Below are 27,340 nucleotides of genomic sequence, written 5' to 3'. Positions count from 1 at the left end.
ATTACTTTATTATGAAATAGTAAGTAACAGAAATATGAAAAATTATAAAATACTTTATTCAGTGCGCAACCAGGGCCTGTTTGGGCTGAACACAAAGCTGATATTCTGGCTGGAATTTTTCCCACGGCACACCAGGCAACATCTCGCGGCACACTAGTGTGCCGCGGAACAGTGGTTGAAAAAACACTGCTCCAGATCATCCACTCTTCTTCATTTACTCCTTTCCACAGACACCTGGCCTGTAGTTTAACAACTACAGTCCCAAAGGATGGGCTATAGCAAAATGGAAAGCATGTTTTGCATGCAGAAGGCTCCATCTTTGATTATTTGCATCACTAGTTAAAAAAGAATCAGATGACAGGTGATAAGAAAAACCTGAGATCCTTGAGAACCACTGCTGATCACAGCAGACAATCTATGGGGGGAATCAATGTTCAACTTAGGAGCTTGTGAATGTATATATCAAAGCAGATGATTGTTGGCATTTTTTTCGATTCGAAGGTTGATATCAAAATAATGTGAATTTGTCATTTATTTATTTTTGTAGAAAGCAAACTACCTGAATCTTTATCTATGGCTTCAACTTTAATGACAACTGCTCCTGGATCTTCATTTTCACAGATGAAAGCTTCATATAGAGATCTGGTAAACACTGGAACTTCGTCATTTACATCGACAACAATTATTGTCAGACTCTGAGTTGCAGACAGAGCTGGGTACCGTTATCGAGGGCCACAACGGTCAGGTTGTATATTCTTGGCGTTCATGATCCAAAGCAAAGGCGGTAGTTAGCAGTCCTGTTGTAAGAGGGGAAATTGTTGTAAGGGTATAAATTATCCAAATGCAGTTGCTGTTTCAGTAAAGCTTTGCTATGGCATAGTTTCCCTCGTGTCAAATCGATGGTTTGTGCTAACTATAGTTTCAGATGCCAAGCCAAGGTCTGAGTTCCTAAAGTACAGAGAAAACATTACCATAAAAAAGATTTGCCCTTTGCCTGCTATAATCCACAAGGAAAAAGTCCCCTTTTAAGGGATCATTTCCATTTTCAACAAAATGATGCCCCATTCCTTGAGCCACTCATTCTCCACTGCAGCAGAAGAGATATTAACATAAGACTTTCTGCCTCAACTTCTCCAGGTCAGCTGGAAAGTTGGCCTCAAGGGAACAAACACCCATGCCTTATTTTCACACACCCTGTGCGATACACTAGATAGCTCCTATATCCCTGCTGACCTTCTCCCTTTGTAACCTGCTTTTTGTTGCACAAATCAGAGTGCAAAGCATAGTTTGCAAATGTGCTTCAAACCATTGCTTCCGACTCTGGATTGTGGACCAAGTGCTGCTAAATAAATTACTAGTATGTGCCTTTTCCCTTACAGAGGTGCTTAACTTGCCTGTTTGCTTCTTTCCTTGACACTTTGTCACTGGGGCTGAGACTGATACTCAATTGGACCATGCATTTCTACAGTCCTTTAATAACTGTTAAATTCTGTGTGGAATCTGGTGAATGTTTACAAGTTTCCACAACACTTTTGCTCTATGTTCAATCAAAAAGTTGCTTTCAAGAGTTCAGTTATAAAAAATGAGATGGAAATAATCCCCTGTGCAACTTCTATGGGGCTAACTTAGCCCTTTTTACACTTACCTGCAGTTTTATCTATTACAAATGGATGGTCTTCGTTATTCGAGAGAAGATAGTATGTGACTTGTCCATTCCTTCCTTGGTCTAGATCCCGTGCAAGTATGTGATGCACTAATGAGCCTACCGCTGCGTCTTCTCTAACGTAGGAAAGAGGAGATGAAACGAAGCTAGGGGGTTATCGTTGACATCTAAAATGATGACTTTTGCTGTCAATGAACTCTGCCTGCGATCAGTCAAGTTGCGCCTGATCTGCTGCCGACACTGTCAGGACAACAAATGGAGTCATCTCTCGGTCAAGGGGAACTGCTGTGATTAAGCTACCGTAAGAGGGGTGAATGAGAAATGGATTTTCAGTGAAGTCATTCCCGTGTATAGAATACTGAAGGTTGCTGTTTAAAAAACTGCCATCTCCATCTTTTGCATTAAAGGTGTACACCAAGGTGCCAACGGGCACATTCTCCTCTATCCCAATTACAACAAAGTCATCCTGGAAAGATGGTGAATGGTCGTTTTCATCTTTGACATCAATACTGAGGAAAAAAGTATTATTCTGTGGAGAACTATTCGGGTAATCATTCACAAACAACTCTAAGGAAGTAGTGAGAAACTGTTTCATAATCAAGTTCTTTGGAAAGAAACAGATCCCCAGTAGCACTGTTGATTTCAAATGGAGCATCAGAATCTTCTTCAAATATGCTAAAGTGCTGTTTTCTGTTGGAATACGGGTGCTGATGAGGCAATTTTAGTGAGCCCAGCATTTGCGCAGGCCTAAAAATTTTCTGGTAGGACAAAGTGTCTGATGTTTGGGGAGGGAACAGATCTCCCTTGGGGAAGTGGGGATTACCTGAAACGAAAGAACAAAGTTTGAAAAGCGAAACAAGCAAACAGCACTATACTGCTCTTATTTACTGAAAATAGACTTTACTTTTTCTAGGACATTCATTGCTCACCGCCTGAGCACATGTACTTCAGCTAATGCTAATATACCTCAGGAAATTCAACAAGCAGCACAAGTGTTACATTAAGAAGAGGCTTCTTGTCCACGCCCATAGTCCTCAGTCACGAATTATCATTCCCTAATAGCCTAAAGAGTTCCTGTGCTTGTAATAATACAGCCCACACAACACACGATAATGGTTTAATCTATCATTGATTTTGCAGAAAGGTTATCAAATCACAGCAGGAATTGCTTTAGTGCAAATCTTTCTAACAGTCTCAAGCACTTCCAAGAATCATGACCCAACAGTCGCATAATCAGGAAAACTACTAGAGGATTCTTTAAAACTAACTAAGTTACCTTCTTCTTGGTAATATGCTAATGAATCTTATATTTTATCTGGCAACAGAGGTCTTGATGAAGGCCCATAATTGAGGAAGGAATATTGGAAAAAGGAGGCTGCATTATTTCAAAAACAAATTAAAAGTGGCAAACTACAAAAGGTGCAAATCTCCTTAATACTATGCAATCTTGTGCATAACTGGCACAGTACTCACCCCAATGTGTGCAAACCATAAACATTATCTCAGCACAGGTGTGTGTGTGTGTGTGTGTGTGTGTGTGTGTGTATTTACAGTGCTCGTACTAGCAGGCTTCCTCAACCGTCAGCCCATCCAGATGTTTTTGGCCTACAACTCCCATGATCCCTAGCTAGCAGAATCAAGTGGTCAGGGGGTGATGGGAATTGTAGTCTCAAAACATCTGGAGGGCCGAGTTTGGGGGGGTGCCTGTCCTGCTAAAAAACGTAAATTATTGAAGGTATTTATTCAAACTTCATAAGGTATGGTCTTTCTACACAGGGCCTAGCAAGTCTCTTTTACTGAAGCTAATCAGTAATTATATCCTCTACAGAATAGCAACTGTGGTTTGAAATGCACCAGGTTAAATCATGTTCAACACTGCATGCATTTGCACAATTCCAATTTGTCCCTTTGTTTGGTCATAATGGCACAAAACCAACAACAGTTATGATAAGTGAGTGTATTCAGAAAAGCAATCTCAGGAGGTTCCCAGGTTTGGGTTCAGAGGACAGTAAGTTCTCTTTTAAAAGTCTCTGATCAAGCCAACAGTGTCAGGCAAAGGAACAATCTGATAAAGACAGAGAGTTGGAACCAGTCTAAATTACTCATACTGGTAATTAGGTCCCATTGATCACAAGCTGTAATTGATTACAATGAAAGTTATTTCACATTGCTTTCAATGGGACGTAAGTGCAACTAACTTAGTTTGCAACTAACACACACACACACACGTGTGTGTATGTGTGTGTATTTCACAGTGTTTGCAAGTTTCCCACTAATTTCTCTTTTTTAAAAAAAGTCTATTGCCTTTGTCACTCTCCCTGATGGCTTCCCCTTAATGGGGCAGAAATGTTTGGAACAAAATTTGCAGTTCCTATATTTAAAGTTGAGTGAAACATTTTCCCTTTCCAGTGTATTGGCTCAGCAGAGAAATATATGATTGTGGGGGAGAGGGTGCTCCAGGCATGTTCTAACTGGTTTGTGCTCCAGATACTTCAAGAAAACCATGTCTGTTTTAAATCAGTACCTCCACAGTGATGACTACTTGTCCTTGAAGAGGAGGGACCCCCTGATACAGCTGCAGTGATTGGCCATTTGGTAGCTTGAACCGCCAATTGTACAAAAGAGCTTCAGTGGTCCTTAACCTCACCACTGCTGCTGTCAATCTGAAAATTGCCTAACTTTCCCCTGGAAAAGATACATCACTATTAATATACTTGCACATTACGAAGTGCTATAGAAACAGCACATCACAGAACAAACTTAAGTCCTGAGGTCGTATCACAAAGTAGTCCCATTAGGTTCGATTTCTGGTTGCACAGAACTTCCCCTCATCCTCGCCTCCATATGCAATCGCCTACAATGTGTTATGGGGGGTTCCCTGAGCCAGAGGCAAATCTGGGAGGGGGAGAAAAGTAGCAGGAGAACTTCTATCACAGAAATGAAAATCCTTGTGCTAACAGAACTACTTTGTCAAATACAATCCTGAGTGCTACAACAGATGGACTTCAATAACATTGGGTGCATACTGAAGATAGAACAGATTGGTTACCGCTGCATAACTATCAATATAAATGCCCATGGGTATCCTTACGGACCATAAAACAAGATGAGAAACAATTTGGTGAAAAATTGGCACAAAAACTACATAAAAAATGGTTTCTTGTTGCTTTGGAATTATTTCAAGTGGTAACCAGAGCAGAACAAAAAAACCTGACAATGGGGATAATATATAATTTATGCAACCATTCTGCACTTGACGTCATTTTACAACAATTCCCAAATATTGATTCTGCTCTATTAAATATTTTCATAAATAATCTCCTGCTAAATGCTGAGTTTAGGCTATCGGCATCAACTGACACCTACAACTTTTCTTCAGTCTGCGAGGGAACAATTCTTGTCAGAAAACCTCCACTAAACAAGAGATGGGAGCCAGTAAACCAGTGCAGCATGTTCTGAAAGTCACTGGCTGCAACAGCTAGAGTGAACTGAACTTCCTCCCAAGCACCTTATGGGTGTACAGAACTTCTGTCTCTTGTCCTAATAGCAAGTACATGCATAGTTCAATGGACAAGACACAAGGGTCACAGCTGTAGAAAAACACGTAGAAATGATCCAGAGCAGCTGCAACAAGGTGTGCTTGCGTTTGCCCCTGCAAAGGCACTGAAGAGCCACTCCAAAATCCTTGTGTAGCATCCATAAGGATTTTAGGCCCTCTGGAAACACAGAGGGTGAGGTAACAGCTATGTTGGCCTTACCAAATATTAAAGGACATGGCCTGAAGAGCAAACAGGATGCCTGGGGGAGGCCTTCATTATAAACCTTTAAGTGCCAGGAAAAAAACGTTCCTCTTCAGCCAACCTTCTGGCTGATTAACATCTGATACTCTTTTAAATGTGTTGTGAGAGTGAGGGGGGGGGTTATTCGTTTTTGTTTTTATTATGTATTTGTGTTTTTTTATCTTGAAATTTTTATGCTGTGAAACACCCTGAGATCTATGGATGAAGGTCGGCATACAAATTTAATAATGATAACAATAACGTCCTACTGCCCAAGGACTCTGCAACACATGCTTAAGTCAAAACCATTTTACTCTCCTAACCCAGAATCCAAATCAGAAAGAAAAGTGCATGGTAATTGTCAGTGAGTTAAGTTTATCATGAAGAACAATGGATATTTCCCCCTTTTTTTAACCTAAGGGCCAGTGGGATTTCTTCATGCCTGCACCCAAGAATAAAAACAAGAAGAAGAAGCACCAGTATCTGACAGCCCATTCCCTCAGGAGCCAAACTATGATGCTCTGCACCAGCTGTAGTCTCTGAACAGTGGTGCAATTTTATAGCATACCCTAACCCTAGTGGTTCAGAAAGGCAGCCTCCAACTTCCATGGTTTACTTCCATGGAGAGGCCCAGAAAATAGGTTTCACATATCCAGTTTCTCACAATTAGGAATGAATGAGCTAGTCATTGTGGGGTTAGTGAAGTCTGGATTTCTTGCTTTCCCCCAAGATATCACATGCAGTATGTGAAAGTATGTTAGGCTACAAATCTTCCTGGGAGGACTTTAGGAAGTAGTTACTGTTCTTTCTGTTAAGGAAAAGAGGTAATTTGGTTTTCATGGTACTTTAGTTAGAGTTCATTCACCAACAAATAATTATGACAAGTATAAGCTGACTCTGGGATGCAAATTGGAGCAAAGTTGAAGCGTAGCAGTTGAGAAACGTAAAATTCATCTGTATTAGGATTGCGTTATTCTCTACCAGTTTTAAATTTAGTGACACCAGTTATTCTCGATTCAAACGGGCTGATAATCACAACTTTGCTAAGAAAAAAAGCCAACTCATTTAAGGTATATAAATAACAATGATATTTGAATGCGAATAATGTAAAAAAAAATGGTCGTTTCAAAAATGAAATTCAGCCATGTGTTTGATGTTGCAGAAGTGGAGAGTCATGTTTCAAAGATTAATAAATGTATCAAGCAGTGTTAGAAACTGAGATATGAAAGCTAGGAGCTAAATGGCACCTCTCAAACCTAAGTTATGGGTGCAACAACGGAATGTCAAGGCAAACTTTTTTATAACAATAATACAAAGCTGAAAATGAAAGAACTGCAGCTAAAATGTTGTGTTCATTTTTCACGTGGTCTGGTCCTTTCCCTGCCCATCCCCCTAATACTCTTCAGAGTGTCTCTTCCCCAGTCTTCAGAGAGTAGCTGGAAGTGGAGAGGCAGAAAAAGCTCCTCCTTTCCTTCCACTCTGCAGTTTTAATCCAAAATCTTAGGCATACTACTGCGGCCAGAGCTCAGAAACTGCTCGCGCCAATGAAATTCCCAGCTGCAAAATGCACCTAGAACAATGGGAGTTTCAAATACTGGTATCTAGGCATGAATTTTAATAGGCTATAGCCTAACTCATAAGACAGCAATAAAATATTGGTCTGTTAGGTTTCCATGGGACTTTTTTTAAAAGTTTCCTCCTTTTTCTCTTTTTAATAAGGACTGTAAAAAGCTGGAGGCTCTGTCACTGTTTTCTGTTCAATGACTCCAGAATAAATGTGCAGTGCATGATGACAGATAGCACTAGAGAGGGTCATTTTAGACCTGCAATATATATATATATATATATATATATATATATATATATATATATATATATATATATATATATATATATATATATATATATATACCGAAACTAGGACCTACTAAAAGGAAAGATAAGAACACTTCAGGATTAGACCAGCATACTGCTTTCAGAGTCCAGTGTCCTGTTCTCAGAGTGACCAACCAGAAGCCTGTGGGAAGCCAACGAGCAGGACATGATCGCAAACACAGTTTTGCTGCAGAATTCTCTCCAGCAAACTTTCCACCCAACAAAGGATGAAACAGGATCTACACAAGCCCCCATTGTTTGCTCACATTATCTTTTGATCCCTGTCCCAGACTGTCATGGTCAATTCCTATAGGAAGAAGATTTCCAGTTAGTCATGGGAAAGGAAAGGTCATTTTCCCACTGGGACAGTGAAAGCATTTGCCTATAACAGATGAAATCCTAAACTATACTGAACATGTTTTACTTAGTATTACCAACTTAATCCTGGGTGAGCTAAGTGAGTGATTTCGATTAAGAATTCTAAACGCAACGAAAACAAGCGTGGAAGGATAAAAAGGTAAAGAGAGCTACTCCCGATATTACAAAGATCATGAATTCATGAAGAGAGACATGTCAATAATAGTAAGTTTGAAAATTGGACATTTTTTCAACTCTCACATTTAAAACTATGAATATACCTCATAATAAACAGGCAGCTTGCCACACGTGATGGAGAGGTGTGGGAATTCCACTTAATAAACTTGAATTGGCGTTTGATGCAGAAAAGAGAAGTTTTCAAGTGCAGCCAAGAACAGATCTTGGCCCTCAGTTTATGTTGTACGGTTACAACTTTGCCCAATGTATCTGGATATCATGCACTTTCTTATCTGTACTTGAGAAGTAAGGATTTTTTTTACCTGAGGACAATGAATATAACACGATCCCACTGTTCCCAGAATCAAGGTCCTTGGCAAACATGGTGGCAACCAGGGTTCCTGCTGGTTGCCCTTCCAAAACCTAATAGCAAGCAGATTGATTAAAATTACACTTTCCACAGAAAAAAGACAACTAAATTAATATACATTAAAGAAAGGTTCAAAACTAAAGTGCTAAGAGGGACTGGCAGAGTGCAAAAGGAAAGGCTTTTTAATGGGCATCTGGTGGTGCTGTGGTCTAACCCACAGAGCCTAGGGCTTGCCGATCAGAAGGTTGGCTGTTCGAATCCCCGTGACAGGGTGAGCTCCCGTTGTTTGGTCCCAACTCCTGCCCACCTAGCAGTTCGAAAGCATGTCAAGTGCAAGTAGATAAATAGGTACTGCTCTGGCGGGAAGGTAAACGGCGTTTCTGTGCGCTGCTCTGGTTCGCCAGAAGCAGCTTAGTCATGCTGGCCACATGACCCGGAAGCTGTCTGCGGACAAACGCCGGCTCCCTTGGCCCATAGAATGAGATGAGCGCTGCAAACCCAGAGTCGTCCATGATTGGACCTAATGGTCAGGGGTACCTTTACCTTTAGACCCATTAAATGGGCTATTAGAGCGTGGGGGAATGGGCAGTTCAAAAAGAACATTTGGGCAGGTCAAAATTCCAAGTCATGCAGAAGTTGCATTATGTTAGGCAATGTGAAGAACTAATTGATAAAAATGTGAAAAGTGAATTAAGTAGTTTGGGTCCCCCAGACCCTGATCAAGCATTCCCATTCTGTGGGATAAGCACCAGCATATAACCAACATGTCTATGGGCTAGTAGCATATGCAGCAAATGTCGGCTACAGTAAACTGAAAATTAAGTTTAAACAGATTTTATCTCAGTAGTTTGTTATATTAGAATCAGGCTTGCCCTGATTATGTACCAACTGTGCTTTTCAGCCGTTTCCCCATATTCTAACCACAAGATGGTGCTCAAAACAAATTTTTAAAAAATTATTGTGTGCTGCAGTAAGACACTATGAGGCTTAAAAAGGCCTTTTTGCTTGGTCTGTAAAACGCAAATTTAACACCTTACACTGGTTGGAACATGCGTTTCATTTAAAAACAACTCTTTCGCATTCTGTCACACATTGATAGCATTCATATGTGACACAAAGGTGCTTCTTCAAGTTACACATGGATAAGAAATAAAGGAATCTCAATCTGTTCAAACCTTGACATGTAGCTCTGCTCCAGACAGAAGCTGTGGGAAGCATGGGTGGTTGTCATTGAGATCCGTAACAGAGATATAGACTGTTATTGTGGCATTATGTTGCGGGACCCCGTGGTCAGTCACCAGAGCAATCAGGTAGTGGTGAGCCTGCTGTTCATAGTCTAATGCAACCCAGTTTATAATTTCACCTGGTGGGGGGACAGGACAGTGAAAAGAAAGAGCATTATGGGCTGCATGTAACAGGTTTTAACAAGCTGTGCACGATTTATAGCACACTCTGCCTTAACCACGCCAGTCACTTGATATGCATACTGTATACTATACAAAGCCAAGAGAGATCCTGTCACTCAGCATATATTTGTGTACCCTGGGGTCATTATAACTTCGCTGGACTCCAAGTGACTCCACTTCACACAGAAACAGCTAACTTTAAAGCCAGATGGCTGCTCTAAAGAAGCCAAAATATTTCCTTCTTCCAGCCAGCAGAATAAAAGAGCGAAAATTATTTTAGTTGTTAGCCAGCTGGACTAGACATCATATACCAGGGACTTCTCGTCACAGACCCTTTGGGGTGGGGGGACCAGCCAGCATTTTATTCACTTTGCAAAGGGGCTGAGGATATTCTGCAGCCTTGCAGCCCCTTACCACGACCAGCTGGCCTTCTTTATCCCAGGACTTTGGGTGCTTCGTAATAAATCCACTCCTATGGAACTGTGCTGTATTTCTTTGATCTCCACACTATCTCTCTAAACCCAACTATATTAGCCATTCTGCTTTCCTCGTTTTCCAGACGGCAAGCAGTGGAGAGCAGTCTCAGATTCCACATCTGTGTAGTACAAGGTCTCTCCTGCCAGCTAGATCTGTCACTCGTGCCTGATTTTTTTATTATTACACAATCCCTTCTGATTGATTTTCAACGTTTCGTTTTATCTTGTTAAAATACCTGTCTTTGTTTATCCTGGGTTTTGGCATTCGAATCATCCAGCGACCTTCACCTCCTCAAATGCTAATCCTACATTTCACATAAGAGTTGCGATACAAAATTATTAGACATTTTCACACCAGTTTCCTTGAATCATGTCCAAAGCCACAAGAGTTCCAGCTACGGATATAGCACGGTGGAAGGGAGCAAGCAGTAGGTATAAATTGAAATCGGAGTAGATCCTTCACCGGGAAGAACAATGGAAAGTCAGCTGATAGCAACACAACAAACTGATCAGTGAAAGGAGAAGAGATGTCAGGTATGGTAAGGATGGGATAGTATTAGGAAGAGAAAGACGTAGGCAGGTCCCAGGGCAGGCCTGAGAAGATACAAATGGAAGATAGCAAATTGTTTAAGAAAACGTTTTAAGATTCAGAGATGGGTATGAAAAAAGAATGGAGGTATCAGACTGGTAAGTCGGACCAGCATCTGTCCTGGAAGTCATCTGCTCAGACCATATGTAATGTATGTGTGGAATAGTGGAACTGCTTGCCATCCAACTTTGCACTTTTGCAGGGGTTTGAGTGTTGTCCCTGACAGTGATTTGCAACCATCTTTGCTAGCAGTTTTCACAGATACTTGTGATGGCATCAGCAGTACCATGCTCATTCCTTTGAGCTGCTGATCACTGCTCAATAATAGCTCAAAGGTAAAAGAAAGAAAGAAAGAAAGAAAGAAAGAAAGAAAGAAAGAAAGAAAGAAAGAAAGGAATACTATTATGTGACCTGCAGGTTATATTATTTACATATCTGACTTAATATACTGACAATTCACTTTGCAAAGTCTATCATGAGTTTTGAATGTATGCAGAAGCTAGATCCACCAGTGGAGAGAATTCAGTTGTTCTCTCCTTTGTTTGCCTGTTACGTCCCACTGTTTTCACCCTGAATTCGGACATGCAAATTATATTCACACAGACACACACACACGACAAGCACTCTAGTTTAGCAGAAAACTTAACATCCCGCAAGGAGAACAGGGAAGATTGTTAAAACATATTACCTGTATTGGAATTGATTTTAAAATATTTTCCATCTGATAAGAGGAAATAGGAGAGCTGCGCATTTCTTCCAGAGTCCTTGTCAACTGCGGCTATTGTGCCAACCACACCTTGGGCCAACGAACTCTCCTCCACGTCAAAAAAATAGGCATCACGCAAAAACACGGGAGAATTGTCGTTTTCATCCACTACGTTAACTATCACTGATGTACTTGCATTCTGCCCTGACTTATCTGCTGCGCTAGTAACAAAGGCTCTAAAACTATGCATTTGCGTACGTTCGTAATCTAAAGCATTCCGTAGGTAGATCACACCTGCTTCTGGATCAATTCTAAATGAAGCAGAATCCGTGTTATGCTCCAATGAGTACACAACATTCCCAGGGGGACGCTGGGGATCTAACTTCCGGGCTTGGATTTGCAGAATTCTGACACCTATGGGTGCTGCTTCACTGACTTCCACCTGATACACCAAATTTTCAAAAGTCAACATGGGGTGTCCCTTATGCTCGTCGATTACCACTCGTAGGATCAACACAGAACTCAAGGGAGGACTTCCATGATCTTCTGCTGTAATGTGCACCACTGTGTGTTCATGCTGTTTATCACTCTCCAGAGTTCTGGCAAGGTACAGTACCCCGAGAACGGGATCGATGGTAAAAATACTTGATCGATTGCTTACAATGGCATACCGGACTGCGCCATTCAGCCCACTGTCTTTGTCCTCTGCATGAGCGATGTAAAGAGCTGTGCCAGGCACCGTGCTTCGCGATATATTAATCTGGTCAGATTCCGACACAAACACTGGAGGGTTGTCATTGACGTCAATCACGGTTATGTTGACCTGGGCGCTGCTGTAGACAGGGGAGCTTCCCAACTGTGACTGCACTGTGAGAAGGGTGTGATAATGGGCTTCATGGTCGAGCTGCTTCTTAGTGCGGATGATTCCATACTCAGGGTCAATGGAAAACCTTCCGTAGGGATCACCGGAGGAAATTCTGTAGGAAATCGTTTCCAATAAATCTGTAAAGAAGATTAAAAACAAAACACACCCCCGTGTCAAAGAAGAGGCATCCAATTTGTTAGAAGATCCACTTAGCTGAATATGCTCTAGAGCATTTGAGAAATGTATGGCACAGCAGTGTTATGCGAGTTGAGCAGTTTAAACGCCTCTCTGGATGTTTGTTTCCTAAGTTTTTGCATTTTCTTTCTTTCTTTCTTTCTTTCTTTTTTGCTGTAATCTCTAGGGTGTAGTAGGAAAAAAATGGATGCCGTGCAGACTAACTTAAAGGCACGCAGTTAGCCCATTTACGAGACCTGTATTTTCACCCCATAGGTGTGATTAAATTTTATGAAGAAATAAATATCATTTCTCACATTTAAAATTCTACAGGAACTCTTTCCAACTAGGTCAGGTTGAACAGAGGAATTCCACTCTAAGCAGACACATAAACATTCCAGTATAGCCTAATTTTAAGACTCTGGTATAACTGTTGTGAGAACTAAGGGTCAAAACCTCAACCCACTGCACAAACCAGGAAGCTGTAACATATAGAGAGCACGCATGGAGTGGGGGAAGGAGAGGCTCTCAAAGCCTAGGGAAATTGACTTTTCCCAGGAAACCATGGAGTGTCAGTATCAAACCTTCATAGGCCACTGCCAGGCCACATCCTGTAAGTGTTGCAATGTATTAAGTAATTAAAGCGTTTGCTTATGTAGTGGAGAAAGGCAAAATATGTGAAGCCACAGATGCATCTTTAGTTTCTCACTGTGCTTCTCAATATATATATAGTGTTCAAGCTGCCTAAAAAAGAACAAGAGTCCCACGGCACCTTAAATACCCACAAATTAATTGCTAAAACCTGCCATTTCACCTCACCTATTCAATTCAGTTTTAACAGGCTTGTTTGAACATAACACTAAGCCACTGTTTATCAGCACAGTGTTTGCCAACCTGGTGTTTTAGACCACAACTCCCATCAACCCTTACCACTAGTCATGCTGGCCTGGGATGATAGTAGTTATAGTCGAAAGCATCTGGAAGGTTCCAGGTTGGGGAGGCTGATCCAGCTTTGTTTGAAAGTGTGAACCCAGCCCAGCAGACTAACCATGGTTTGTTTTCTGGCATTAAACCATAGCACAAACCCACGGTTTGTTTTTTGGCTTATGAACCATGTAATTTTTTAACAATAGTTTAGTGTTTTGTCTGAAAACAGGCTTGCTTCATCATGGTTTGTCTGGGCACCCTGGCCCAGTTGCTTGTCAAGCTACAAAGACATGAGGTAGGAACAGACAGAAAACTAACCGAAAACCAAGGCGTGGTTTTGTGTGCTCATCTGTGAGGCAAATTATTGTTTATTGAATGAACTGCACCTTAGCGTTACGTGTGACTGCAGCTGTTGTGACAGAAATTCCTTTAAACATTCAGACTCATTTCCCCCAATTTTCATATATGCCATATTTGAACACTAATTGTTTCAAGCAACTTTGCCTACATATAAACAGTACTCATCTTTCACTACCACAATTTCTCCTAGTCCATTTAGGAATACACACATAGGGCACAATCCATTTGCATGCTAGCTACAGTGCCCACACACTGAAGATTCCAATAAAGCCTCCTTCCCTCTTTTCCTAAACCATGCACACACAGAGGGCCGTCTCGCCATAGGGGCTGGGTGGCGCGGCGCGCCAGGGCGTCGGGCCCCCCAGGGGCGCCCCCGCGAGCCCGCCAGCATACCGGGCGCCCCCTCCCCAACCCGCCCCCGCCCCCACAGACGGGCAGGCGCTCGTGCGCCGGCGAGCGAACTGCAAGCCAGCCGCCCTCCGGAGCCCCAGCTAGAGCGCTGGGAAGGGCGCACAAAGCCCCGCGCCGCTCCAGCGCCACACCCCTCACCCCCCACTAGCCCACCCCCCCTCCCGAGGGGCGGCCAGTGCAGGAGGGAGGCAGGCGGAGAGGTGGCACGCCGGGGGCGCTGAGGGATCACCACGCCACGGCGGCCGATCCCTCGAAGACGGCCCTGCACACACACAGCATGAAAGCACATTAGGGAGCATGGTGGAAGGGGGCCTGCGAGCCTCCCCATCTCCACATAGCAATATCCTACCTTGATATGCCTGCATGACTCTCCATGCGTGCAGGTGGGGAAACAATCCTTACCTCCACCCTGTCCATGGTCAAGTGAAACGAGCCCAGTGTATCTTGTAAAGTTTAACTGTTATAATGGGAGTACTTATTTTTAAAAAATACTGTATGTATGTATGTATGTATGTATGTATACATCTTTGCTTATATCTCTTTTAATACTGTGTCCCAAGAAACCACAAGGAAACACTCAAATGTGGGGAAATGCACTAGTTTCTTACTATTGCACTAATTCAAAACCTAGTTTCACATTTAGTTGTGTGCTTTCTCCACTGAAAGAATAAAAATAACATTTAACACAATATTGGCTGCATATGTTTGTAGCCTGTAACAAATCAGGGGACGCTGGAATCTGTCTTAATGTCTTCCAAGGCCACTTACTCAAGGGTTCCCTTGCTTTCACTGTTCCGACGGCACTTCCTTCAGGGGCATCTTCGGGGATGGAAAAAGTGTAACGTGATCTCTCAAAAACAGCAGGAGCCACAGCCGTCTGCAGGATCTTCACAGTCACAACTGCATTAACAGCAGAACCAAGGCCACCTCCATCCCGGGCAGAAACAGTCAACAGCACATTGGTAAGTTCCACATTACTGAGAGATGCTATCAGGTAGACAGTTCCTGGAAAGGAGAAGAAAAGGTGAACAAATGGGACAAGAAAATTATCTCTCCCTGTCATTTTTGAAGTTCAGAAGTGTTAGCCACAGAATTGATATGTACGTACTTAAAAATAAAAATCTGTTCAGAGCACCACTGCAAGAGTAGAAAAAACAAAAGGTCATTTATATCTTCTATATATTTTGGAACGCGGTTTCTGTTTGCTGTGGATTTGGACACCTCTTGGGATAGGATGACCAAATTTGGCACGATGGTTCCTGAGTTCAAGCATCAGGATAGAGTGGGGTGTTTGAATGTAGAAACCAGCCTACGGTGCAAGAGTAAATTTTATATTCACTGCTCTGCACACTTTTGCCTCTTGCCCAATGCACTCCATCCTGGCCTAGAAGAAGGCAATCCAATCTAGCTCTGCCTACTTGCTCATGTCTTTAACAATTGTCCTGATTCTTCCAAGCCTCCTAACCATAAAAGAATCTGCAATGCAGACTTTAGCTTCTTTGCCCTTCCAAAGAAGCCTTACCATTATTTCCATTTTGGATATGTGAGCAGTGATTTAAATCCAGTTCCTCCATTTCCCAATACCCTATCCATGGGACACAGGTGGTGCTGTAGTCTAGACCACTGAGCCTCTTGGGCTTGCCGATGAGAAGGTTGACGGTTCGAATCTCCGCAACAGGGTGAGCTCCCGTTGCTCTGTCCCAGCTCCTGCCAACCCAGCAGTTGGAAACCATGCCAGTGCAAGAAGATATATAGGTACTGCTTTTTATTCCTTTTTTATTCCGTCACGGTGTTCTGTTGTGCAAGAAGTGGTTTAGTCGTGCTGGCCACATGACCCGGAAAGCTGTCTGTGGACAAACGCCAGCTCCCTCGACCTGACAGCGAGATGAGCGCCATGACCCCATAGTCTCCTTTGACTGGACTTAACCGTCCAGGGGTCCTTTTTACCTTTTACTCTATCCATCCACAGGGTCACATGAATGATCCTCATTCCATGCATTCCCTCAGATGGAATAAAACACGAATTAATTTTAGAGAATCCAAGTTTGTTTGTTTGTTTCGTTACAGTCCATTACGGGTCAAAGCTGTTACTAAAAACCCAGATTTCACCCATTTTCATAATCAGGACTATCGATTGCACTTCAGTATCATACCACTCACACAGATACCAAAAGGAATAAACTTCGGGGGGTTGGGAGAGTGAATGCCAAGTTGGTGGAAACCACAGGAAGTGTTCTTGTGCTTAAATCCTGTTTGTGGGTTTTTCCCACAGGCATCTGATTGGCCACTATGAGAACAGGATGTTGGACTAGATAGGCCATTGGCCCAATCCAGCGGGCTCTTCCTATGTACTTAAGACCACAAGCATATAAAAAGCACTTTACTTTTTCTTCAGGACATCCAATATCTGTCTCATTTTGTTTAAAACATAATCATACACATATGCTTGATTCTAGGTGGTGTGTTTTCTAGCCAAATGCACTTGTGCGTGTTTTTCTCTTAATACGGTTCAAACTAATATGCTATTTCGTCTGTTTTGAGCATTATTGCAGAAGATACCATGTTAGGGCTGTTCTGCTAACACTTGCCTAAGAGTTCACCCTGTGCTAGAATAGGCAAGTTCTCACACTTCTGTCTATGCAAGGGAATGTGCAAGTGGAAGAACATATTTCAGCTAGGCTCTACTTGTGAAAGCAGCCCATCCATGAGTGGGAGATGCCTTAAACATCTGAAAGGGCACTTCTGGAACCAACCTATTACCTTTAATTCTCACCTGTTATAGACTGAGGCACAGAACTAATGACTTCAGTTTAGTTTAGTGCAACTCAAGGAGGCAAGATGATCACGAGTGCTTCTCTCCAATAGCAAAGCGCAGCTTTTCAAAAGAGAATGTAGGGCAATAGAAGGCATGGAAATTCCATGAAAGATCAGGTGAGAAGAAGAAGAAGAAGAAGAAGAAGAAGAAGAAGAAGAAGAAGAAGAAGCCGCCACCCTATATGTACTCACTGGAGATCAAAACCACTTCATATGCCTCATACAGAGTCAGACCATCAGTATTTTCTATACTGACTGACAGCAATTCCAGCATTTCAGACAGGAGTAGGAAGAATGGTGAATAACAAGATCTGACTTAACAATGTAGAATTGTTTAATCAGCTGAATGACTAATTTGGGATAAAGCGTTAAGGAGGAGAATGGAAAACAGATGAAGCAGATAAATACTTACAGACAACCAAAAGGTGCAGTTCACAAAATTTCCATTTTACACTGCCAGACCACTACAAAAACAAGCTGCCTCTTGATCACTTTAAGTGCGTGTGTGTGTGTGTGTGTGTGTTTTACAGAAAACACAGAAAACAACAGATATTGTTTACCCAGCGTGGAAAAACACTGCAGTAATTCAGCAGAGATGGAGTGAAAAACACAGCTACCTCCATGCCTTGGAGAGTAGCAGAAAACCCCCTGGGCAGCATGTACAACAAAGGGAAGGTAAGCTGGAGATGGACTTTGCACTTTGAGGATAACATCCCACCCCCACCCCAACCAGTAGATAATACTACCCAATTTGGCTTCAATTGATTCTTTCACCTAGTGCACCATCCAAAACTGTAGTGGACACTACAGTATACATACTGCCAGTGTATTCGTGTGATTTTGCATCTAGTCTACTAAACCATGGAAGGGGCATGCCAGCTAAGGTGCAGGTGTGCCCATTGGCTCTCTTGCTCCTGCCAAGATGTGACCTCAACACCTACAGCCTTTGCTGCTTCTGCCACTCATTTTATAAGGGAATCTCAGAGATCCTCCACTGCAGTGGTTCCCAAGGTTCCCCTCTCCCCACCCCATTGACCACTTGAAAATTGCAGAGCATCTTGGTGGAGCAATTAACTATTTTTCTGCCTGTTGCAGCAACAATAGTAATGTGCTCTGTTAGATGCTGTATGATTTTTTAAATTGTATTTTTATTGCTTCTTTTATTTCTTATATATTGCATTGCATTGTGCTCCACAGAATTCAAACAGCAATACAATAAAATAGATAAAATAAGCAACCAGTCTATTGAATGCAATGGATGTGCTGTCTCCCATCTTCAACTACAAATCCACAGACAGTGAACCACCTCAATGAAGCTCACAGACCACTGGTGGCCCATGGACCACAGCGTGGCACACCCTGCTCTACTGAGACTTCCACATTCACTTCAATAGCAGAAGAACTTCCATTCTGAAGGTAAGGAGAAAGCGGTGGAGTATGAATAGCTCCATTTGCACATTGGTGCTACTGAGCCCATCTGTCTCGTTCATGAGGATGTTTGAAGGTGAGGGATTTTCTTATCTCGAGCATATAATATTGAAGGAATTAGATCTGTTAAACAAGATCTACATAGAACTTTCACTCAAAATGGGAAACATATTTCATATTCAGCTTCAAGTAATCAGAGAAACCCTATACTAATAATAGGATTACTCTCAGTGCATATATTATTATTTTTTGCAGCACCTGCTGCACAGAAAATAAGATTTTACCCTATGGTACATGTAGGGTGGATTAGAGCGAATCAACGGAATTACCTTTGTTAGGCATAGGCTTGCATTTACCTGGATACAAATCTGCTTACCTCCAGGTAAATAACAGGCTGGTGGCTATACTAAGTTAAGTACTGGTAACCTGACCTTTGAGCAAATGCAGAAACCACCGCCCACATTTCCCAGCATGAGCCAAGCCTACAGATGGCTTCTACTTTGCCACCAGCAATTAATACAATGAAGGGCACAGATCACCTTAGTTCTGAGCAGGCGACTCATCAGTTCCTTCCTGGTACAGAAACAAAGAATAAGCTATGAGGTACACCCAAGCCATAACTGGGGAAGATTCTTCAGGTGCTTGACTGGTAAGTGAGACTCTCAGCTGGCTCACAGGGAAGATTAGCAGATTAGTGATCCAGCCCACCCGCCAGATCCCCACCCCTTGTGTAGAACTTTGATTCATTTTTACCATTCTTGCTGTTCCAGAAGAAACTAATCTACAGAATCCTCTGGCCAGCAGCCCTGTGGCTGGTTGGAAACCAAACTTACTGCAAACCTCAAATTCATCTGTGCCTGCTCTACCCACCACCCTGCATCACGCAGCATTGCATTCTGGGCATTGGGGATTTACTTTCAATCAGCTGCATGGTGCAAAACAGCGGCCATCTGCCTACAGCTTCTAATTGGTTGACTTGGTTGTTCTGGCAATTTATTTAACATTTCTGATACATAGCACAAGCTTTAGTTACCTGCCGTTAAAGAGCTAAGTATGCATATGTTAGTAGTCAACAGGTTTACTTCTAACCATTTAAAGGTATAATTTTCCAGATTTCTAGGCTCTTCCAATTAGTTATCACCTACAGTAGAGCAAACCTACACCAAGAGAGTTGTTTTGGGGTTTGGGTTTTTTTATTTTTAAAAAAATAAGCTATTAAGAAGAGGAAAAATTTAGATTAACTATAGGACCTACCCAGATGGCTTCCAACTAATACGATTTGACAGCCAACTCAGACAGAAGGCAGATGGCTAAAAAGGTATGCACAGTTCGTCACCCAAACTCACCTTCAAATCTGGCAGCTGAACCAACTTAACATTCAGGCAGGTCAATGCTCATTTCCAGTGACCTATTCAGAATGAATTTTTCTCCAACCTGCCTATTTGCCTGATCTATGAACTAAGAATTAAGTACAAAAACTTCAGTCTCTTGAGAAACATGAGTCAGCAGTGCACAAAGCCTTTAATCCAGTTCTGTTATTATGCCGCTTTGCTGTACTGTTTTTTAGCATTGCAATTTATTAATGCTTTAATTACTGCTTGTATTTTTTATGTTGTACATCACCAGAAGGGCAGCTTATCTTGGTTTACTGGATTTTTGCTGCCTGTTACCGTTACAACCTTATGCTCTGGATTGACTAAGGCCGCTTTTCCTGATGGTAACCACAGCAACACATAGAAAAATGCCGGACAAAGAATACAGAACAGAAGCTTTTTGTGTTCTTGAATGTTACGAAAATCCTGCTTTACCTCTTTTTCTTATGACACACACAACCCAGAAAGATAGTTCTGTTCAGACAACAAGCCAAACTCATGGTTAAGGAAGCTCATCTACATATTAGCATATTGGTTTGAACACCATAAAGGGAGTTCTTAGTTTGTAAACTATGGTTTATGTTAACTACAGCTTGACTGATGTCTGAACTGGCAGACCAAGGGGATCCACAGCTTAGCGATCATGTAGATGCTTTGTACACCAAAGGTACTGGGTTCAATCCCTGCCATTCCCTACTAAAAGGCGCAGGTAACAAGTGATGGGAAATGTCTCTGCCTGAGACACGGAGGAGCTGCTGCCTGACTAGACAATACTGGGCTAGATAGATGGACCAATAGTCTGACTCAACAAAAACGCTTTTGTTATTCCTATATACAGACAATGTTGCATCTCTGTAGGCCACTGAATCAAGTGGTTGGAGTGCTGTGTAGACACACATTGAAAGCAGACAAGTGGCACTAAGCATCTATAGTTGGAAGCTCATATCATGGTTTGGCATGATGTCCAAATTTAATCATAAAGGAATGGAATATGTACATCAAAATATTAAATCATCTCACACATTTGCAGTAATTGATATACGTATTGATCAGTCGCAGCAATTTCTATACAAAAGGTCAAATGCTTTTCCTTCCAACAATCGCAGGAGTCATTGGCCTCTTTGTGAAACATTCCTTGAACTGGCTACTTTATGTATTCACTTATTTATTTAAAGTAACGTATGCTGTCATTCCAGGGCAGTTTGCATAACAATTAAATGATAGAAAACAAAATACTGAAAACTTAAACAGCAATGAAAATAATCACATTTTTCAAGGCTGAAAGCATCAAAAAAGTTTTTCCTGATGGCAAAAGGAAGAGAGCCTCCCTGGGGAAGGAATTCCACAAACAGGGTGTCACCACCAAAAAGGCTCTCCTCCAATCATAACCCACTTAATTTAGACAGAAGGAGCCCCCCAGAGAGCTTCTGAAGAAGATACCAGTGATCCTAATGCACAGACAGGCTGTTGTGGAAGCAGCTGCTCTTCAGGTAACTGAGCCCTGAGTCATGTGAAGCTTTAAAGGTAGGCACCAGCACTCTGAATTGTGTTTGGAAGAAAACTACTCTCCAGTGAAATTCTTTGAACACTGGTGAGATGTGTTCCTAATCACCAGTCTCACTTGGCTACCTGTATTCTGAAGCAACTGCAGTTTCCAGAGAGTCATCAAAGGCATAAATTTATACAGGAAGTCTGGCTTTTGAAAAGGAGATGCCAATCTGGAAACTACAGACATTTGTTCTTACCACTTAACATTTTATATTAACATACTTAATATTAGTATAACTGTGCCTGGATTCAGGAAAACTGCAAAATGGAGGAAACACAGAGATACCAAAGCCGTAAGGATGATGCAAACCTTGTTTTAACGTGTAATGTTTTATTATGTTTTTATGTATGTTGGAAGTCGCAGAGTGGCTGGGCCAACCCAGCCAGATGGATGGAGTACAAATGTTGTTTGGGAATACAAATGCAGTGTCCCATAATTTGCTCCATGCTTGGGGAAAGGATCAAGAGAGAGAGAGCGCAAAATCATTCTTGAGGAATCCTAAGCTAGCAGAAAGAAGGGTAGCAGTACACATTTTATGGAGGGTTTTGAGCTGTGATTTGCTCTGTTAGGCGAGCTATTGGATCATCAGAACAAGTCCCCATCCTCCAAGGTGCTCAGTTACTGGGTCAGGTTCTAGCCAGTACTCATTGAACAAATCTCATACACAAAAGTGCTTTGGATTAGTTCCAGAAACCTGTACTACAAATTCCCCCCTGAGCCATTTTAAACCCTAATTGTTCCCAGTATTCTCCATACCTGAAAGTTCCACTCAATCTTACTTAGGTTAAATTCTGTGGTGCTTTTTAACAGAGGCATGAATCCATTAGTGGCTAAGTTCAGACCACGAATAGGATTTCCGTTACTGAACAACTAGTTCTCAAAAGGTCAAAGCCAAACGCATTAACCTAGTCCCATTTACTTTCAGTGGTCTCAATGTGCTATCAATTACTTATGCAGATTGGACAAAAAACTAAGGAAGGCTTTCTTCAAAAGGATGTGGTTTCAGAATGTTCCAAAATAAACGATTTCAATCTCACAATCTGTCTTTACTCATGTCAACCCTTTCATGTGTGCATTGATTTTGCTTTATTACACACCATATAAAAATGCCATGTGTAGTTTAGAAATTAAAATGGATTAATTCTTCCTGTAATAAAGTGTAAGACGAAATCACATTCGCAGTCAAATTGGGATTAAAAAAAAGAAAACACACAATCCAATGTTATTTTACTGCTGCATTTGTCAAAACCTGTGTCAGAATAGGTCTTCTACATCAAATGTTTGCTTTGCTAAGCAGAGCCAATGATACCAGCCACTAAGACTGAGGTAAACCATCATGGGCCACAAATAATACCTTATATCCAGAATGTTTTACCACTCTAAAGACCTAAACCTGTTCTGAAGCAAGCTCTTCTGAAATGATTTCAGAAATCCAAGCTGGAACAAGCGATAAGCTGCATGTTACATGGAAGCAGTCATGACCCACATGCAGGAATTTCCAAGCAAGTTAACTGCTTTACTGGAGAAGATTAGCTTCAAAGATAAACAAAGGAATCACTCAAAATATCTTTGCCATATTCATGGCTGTGCTCTTCATATTCTGTGTGTACTTTCACAAGCTCATCTCTAGCATATGTTACAATTTCAGCAGACCAACTGTCTCCTCACAAAACCCAGCAACCAGGGAAAATCAATTTATATGATGCATAAATGCATAGGGAGAACATGATTTTTCACTTGATGAAGAAACAATGTTCAATAGGACATGGTAGGGGCCAGGCAGGTGAGGAGAGACACAGAATTTAACTTGCTTAACCCCACTGAAACTGACGAGATTAAGCACACCTAATTCTGCATTGGGTTTAGCCCTAAAGCCACACTCCTATGCACACTTAACTGGAAGGAAGTCTTGCAGAATGCAGCAGTAACAGAAGAGTAAGCACTGTAACAAGATTTATTAAAGCCCAGGTTTTCATGGTCTTGGTTCCTCTTCATGAAAGACATTCTACTGAAATACATTCTATGTCATTTGAAATAGTCAATTAAGGCAATGTTAAATACTGACATTGTCTTCAGTGGGAGGGTAGTGCAGAGCAGGTCGTTCTCACAAAAAGTGTATATTCCAAAGACATCATTGGATACGAACACTAAGCGTGGAATTCCATGTAGCGATAAGCAGATGGTCCCATCAGAGCCAGCATTTCAGCTTGCCCAACAAAACCATCAGCCCTCTCCTCCCTCTGCGCAGTGTTCTGGGAGTTATCCCGATCTGTATCAGCAGAATATGATTTTAAATTGTGGGTCTCATGCACCTTGTATCATACCTGTAGATGTATCCACTGTGAACAGGGAAGAGAAGTCACCCGGTAGCAATTCGTAAGTCACAACTCCATATATTCCAGAATCCTTGTCCGTAGCAACGACACTGATTATTTCTGTTCCCGGCTGCGTATGACTGCTGATGCTTGTCGTGTAAGTCACTGGGTCGAAGACAGGGTGATTGTCATTAATGTCTTCTATCTCTATGCGGACGAAAGCTTGAGCACTCAGGCCACCCTATTGAATGAATCACAACAAATGCCAAGTCAAATCGTCAGTTACTGAAAGGATCCTAGTTTATATTTTTTTTTCATTTTTCCAGTTTATTAGGAGTAGGCAAAGAACAATAAAAGCAGAAGAAAACATTGTTATAGTAAAAAACAACAATATATTCTGAAAACATATATGTCTCCTTCAGTCCTCCACTGTGTCAAGCAGACATAAAGCTCTCATCTCCATAAAAAGATCATAGCAAGTACAGCTAGAATCCACATTTATAATGCAGGAACTTGGAGGACACGCCAATCAATTTTCCTGCCACGTGGGGAATGGACAGAGATTCTCCCACTTGCAGTTCAATATCAATTAACAGCAAGTTTGCAAAGCTAGGCAGCCAGCCACTCATAAAATCAATAAATTATGCCATTGCTTATTTGGGAATGTCCCTTATTGCAATTCAGTAGATACCTCATCTCTGCCATGGACATTGGTGACAGCCAATCATGTTTTGACTCTGCCACGATCTTGCAATATTCCTGCTTCAAAACTCTTCAATATACACAAAGTGTCACTTCTCCTACAGATGTCAACTTGGAAGTAAGACTAACTGTGTTAAACTGCCTTGCAGGAGTGTTTTCGATTGCTGCCTAACTGCTGTAAGAGACTAGAGTTCTACCATCCTCAGATACAGTGGTACTTCTGGTTACGTACTTAACTCGTTCCGGAGGTCCGTTCTTAACCTGAAACTGTTCTTAACCTGAAGCACCACTTTAGCTAATGGGACCTCCTGCTACCGCTGCGCCGCCAGAGCACGATTTCTGTTCTTATCCTGAAGCAAAGTTCTTAACCTGAAGCGTTATTTCTGGGTTAGCGGAGTATGTAACCTGAAGCGTATGTAACCCGAGGTACCACTGTACATAATTCTTCTACAACTTGGCATCGGGGTTCTGCTACAACAGCTGAAACTGCTTTGCATTACTCTCAACCATGAACCTCTGCCCTGCTACTCAAGCAGAGGACTTCATACAAAATCAACTGTGTAAAGCAACATCACCCAGAAAATTATAATGGGGCTTTTATTTATTGTTTGCACATCTTGATCAGTGATTGCTGTGGAGTTGAAGCATCCATCAACATTATTTCTCAATGAGCCTTTCATTTCTCCCAAGAATAGCTCATATGGCTGTATTGTCTATTTAGGCTGGCACCGAGATTTTCATGCTGTAGTTACAAGACAGCATCATGAAATGGCTGGGAAGAAATAAAGGGAATTAATGTACAATGAAGGCAACTTGAGTCTGTGCATGCTATGAATATATTCGGTACTGGGCTTCACAGAAAAGCTAGTTTCACAAGTGAAGGAAGAAGGAAAACGATGTAATTCTTGGAGTTGTAAACCTCCCCAAGGACATTATTTTTCCCACCAACACTAGTCAGATGCAGTGCTTTACATTGCTGGTCCAAAGTGTTTGGTGTTTGCTTTCCCAGATGATTTTTGGGGTTGGGAATGGGATGAAAAACGATGCCCAAGAAAGAAATGTGTTTTCAGGAGCATGGGTGAATGCGATGAAAAGCGACCTCCTGCCTCCTTCCTTAATACCTCAAGCCTAGGAACCAACAGAGCCTGCACAATTCCACATCCAAATGTTTGTGGACTACCCTCCACTTCTCTCACACAAAGACTCAGCAAACTGTTAATTAAAGAAAATGTAGGAAACACCTTAAAGACACATGGTCACTTGAACCTATCCGATTGCAGCATGTGAATTCCCAACACCTATTGATTAGTTTAATAAATTGATTGATTGATTGATTGATTAGTTTACTGCGCTCCCTAGAAACACCTTGCCAGAATCTGGATTGCCAGATTCTCTTTGGCTTTCACACTATTGGTGAAGAGTCAAGGCCTGGCTCTGTTCCTACAAAAAACAAGGTAAGTGTCCATTTCCCCTCAATTGCAAGCTGCTTGGAAATGTGGGTAACCAAATGTTAGCTATCCTGATAAGGAAAATGTAGCTAGTTAATTATGTGTTTTATGTTCTTTTAAAAGAAACTCTCCGTTTTTAAATCTCTCTACTAAATGCTTAAATAAATGTACTTAAATGGAACTCAGGGGGTGATTATGTCCTTTTGCAACGTCTAACAAGGTTTCACAAACTTTAAAAGGAAACCCTGTGAAAAAGTATGCCTTTCTCCATAAGTTTAAACCATCAATATGAATTGTCCATTGGTCCACACTAAGGAATAAGTGGTGAACCTTAATGGCTCCACAGGTCAGATCCTTATCAAGATCAGTATTGCGGGCCAAATTTGGCAGGTGTGCAGAGCTGCCCACCTGTTGATCGCTTGATGTTATTATGATGTCTCTAGGATGTCACATAAATGACAGGAGGTTTGTCCCACACACCTGTCAAAATCCCCTGCAGAAGTCCCACAAACTCACTGCTACTGAAGTAAATCCTTACATAATACAGCTGACCTAGGGAACTCCCTGTTGCCAGATGTAGTCACAGAAAGTGGCCTGGTTCACATGTAACCCTGAGCTATGGTTTATAAACTATGGCTCACTAAACTATATTTTAAGTTGATCGTCAGAACACGGCATGGGCTTTATAGTTTATTAACACGACTGCATTGATACAACTGATCTAGGTTACCAGATGTAGTGACAAACAGTGAGTATTACCTTCACACCTGACGAACAACAAATGGTTGCTAGAGTGGAATTATCCAAGTGTGAAACTTACCCCATCTACCGCTTTCACCAAGAGATCATATGTGGATGGGTCCTCTTCCCTGTCAATGTCCTGTGAGACACATATGTGGCCGCTGCTCGGGTCAATCTGGAATGCTTTTGATTTTTCATAGTTATGGAATCCATCATATAGAAAATACTCAATATGCCCAAAATTCCCTGAATCTCTGTCTGTAGCCTTGACCTGCAGTAGCACAACAAATAACAAATAAAAATCCATTAATTATTTCATTATTATTGATGGATCCCACACATTCATTGTTTTTCAAATAAGATGTATATTTTTACATCATGACTTAGTCTGCAATCCTATATATATATATACTTATTATGGTCCAAGTCTCACTGAACCCAATAAGACTTCTTTCCTGAATAGGTATGTCTAGGATTACGCTGTTTATTTTCAAAAGTATCATGATGAAAATTTGAACAGTGCTCTAGTACTGAGACAGAAAAGACTACCATTTACAGGCCTAGGCTGGCTGAATGGTATACAGTCTTGCTTGGCGAGGCTCCGGGCCCCACAGTTCCCCTCAGAAATAAACACACAGACACAAATATGTTGGGTTAATGGGATAAATTAGGCCACAACTTTATTGGTTACAGATGTGAGCGGTTTGGCTTAGGCATTTGGGTGAAGCCAAACTATATCCTGACTCTCCTGCCTGTCTGCAGGAAGTCTCTCAAGGGTCAACCACCAATAGGGGGGTCCCTATGATATACATCAGTTAAGAGCACCCCCAGGGTC

General features: G+C 41.7%; 1 protein-coding gene across 1 annotated transcript in view; it reads right to left on the bottom strand.

Moving 5' to 3' along the window:
- Positions 1-26,812, bottom strand: part of LOC117053224 (protocadherin-23-like) — a 55,616-nt gene extending 28,804 nt beyond the window's left edge. Inside the window, 15 exon segments of the mRNA XM_033160811.1 lie at positions 560-718; positions 721-753; positions 756-797; positions 1,646-1,816; positions 1,819-1,883; positions 1,885-2,222; positions 2,224-2,415; positions 2,417-2,480; positions 4,183-4,348; positions 8,175-8,274; positions 9,397-9,584; positions 11,381-12,400; positions 14,904-15,140; positions 23,624-23,855; positions 26,585-26,812. Coding sequence (XP_033016702.1) covers positions 560-718; positions 721-753; positions 756-797; positions 1,646-1,816; positions 1,819-1,883; positions 1,885-2,222; positions 2,224-2,415; positions 2,417-2,480; positions 4,183-4,348; positions 8,175-8,274; positions 9,397-9,584; positions 11,381-12,400; positions 14,904-15,140; positions 23,624-23,855; positions 26,585-26,812 — 3,235 coding nt within the window.
- Positions 26,813-27,340: the final 528 nt, after the last annotated feature.

Source organism: Lacerta agilis, chromosome 9 (assembly GCF_009819535.1).
Source record: "Lacerta agilis isolate rLacAgi1 chromosome 9, rLacAgi1.pri, whole genome shotgun sequence".
In the NCBI taxonomy this organism is placed as follows: domain Eukaryota; kingdom Metazoa; phylum Chordata; class Lepidosauria; order Squamata; family Lacertidae; genus Lacerta; species Lacerta agilis.
The sequence above is the reverse complement of the archived record's forward strand: the minus strand, read 5'-3'. Positions and strand labels throughout refer to the sequence as shown.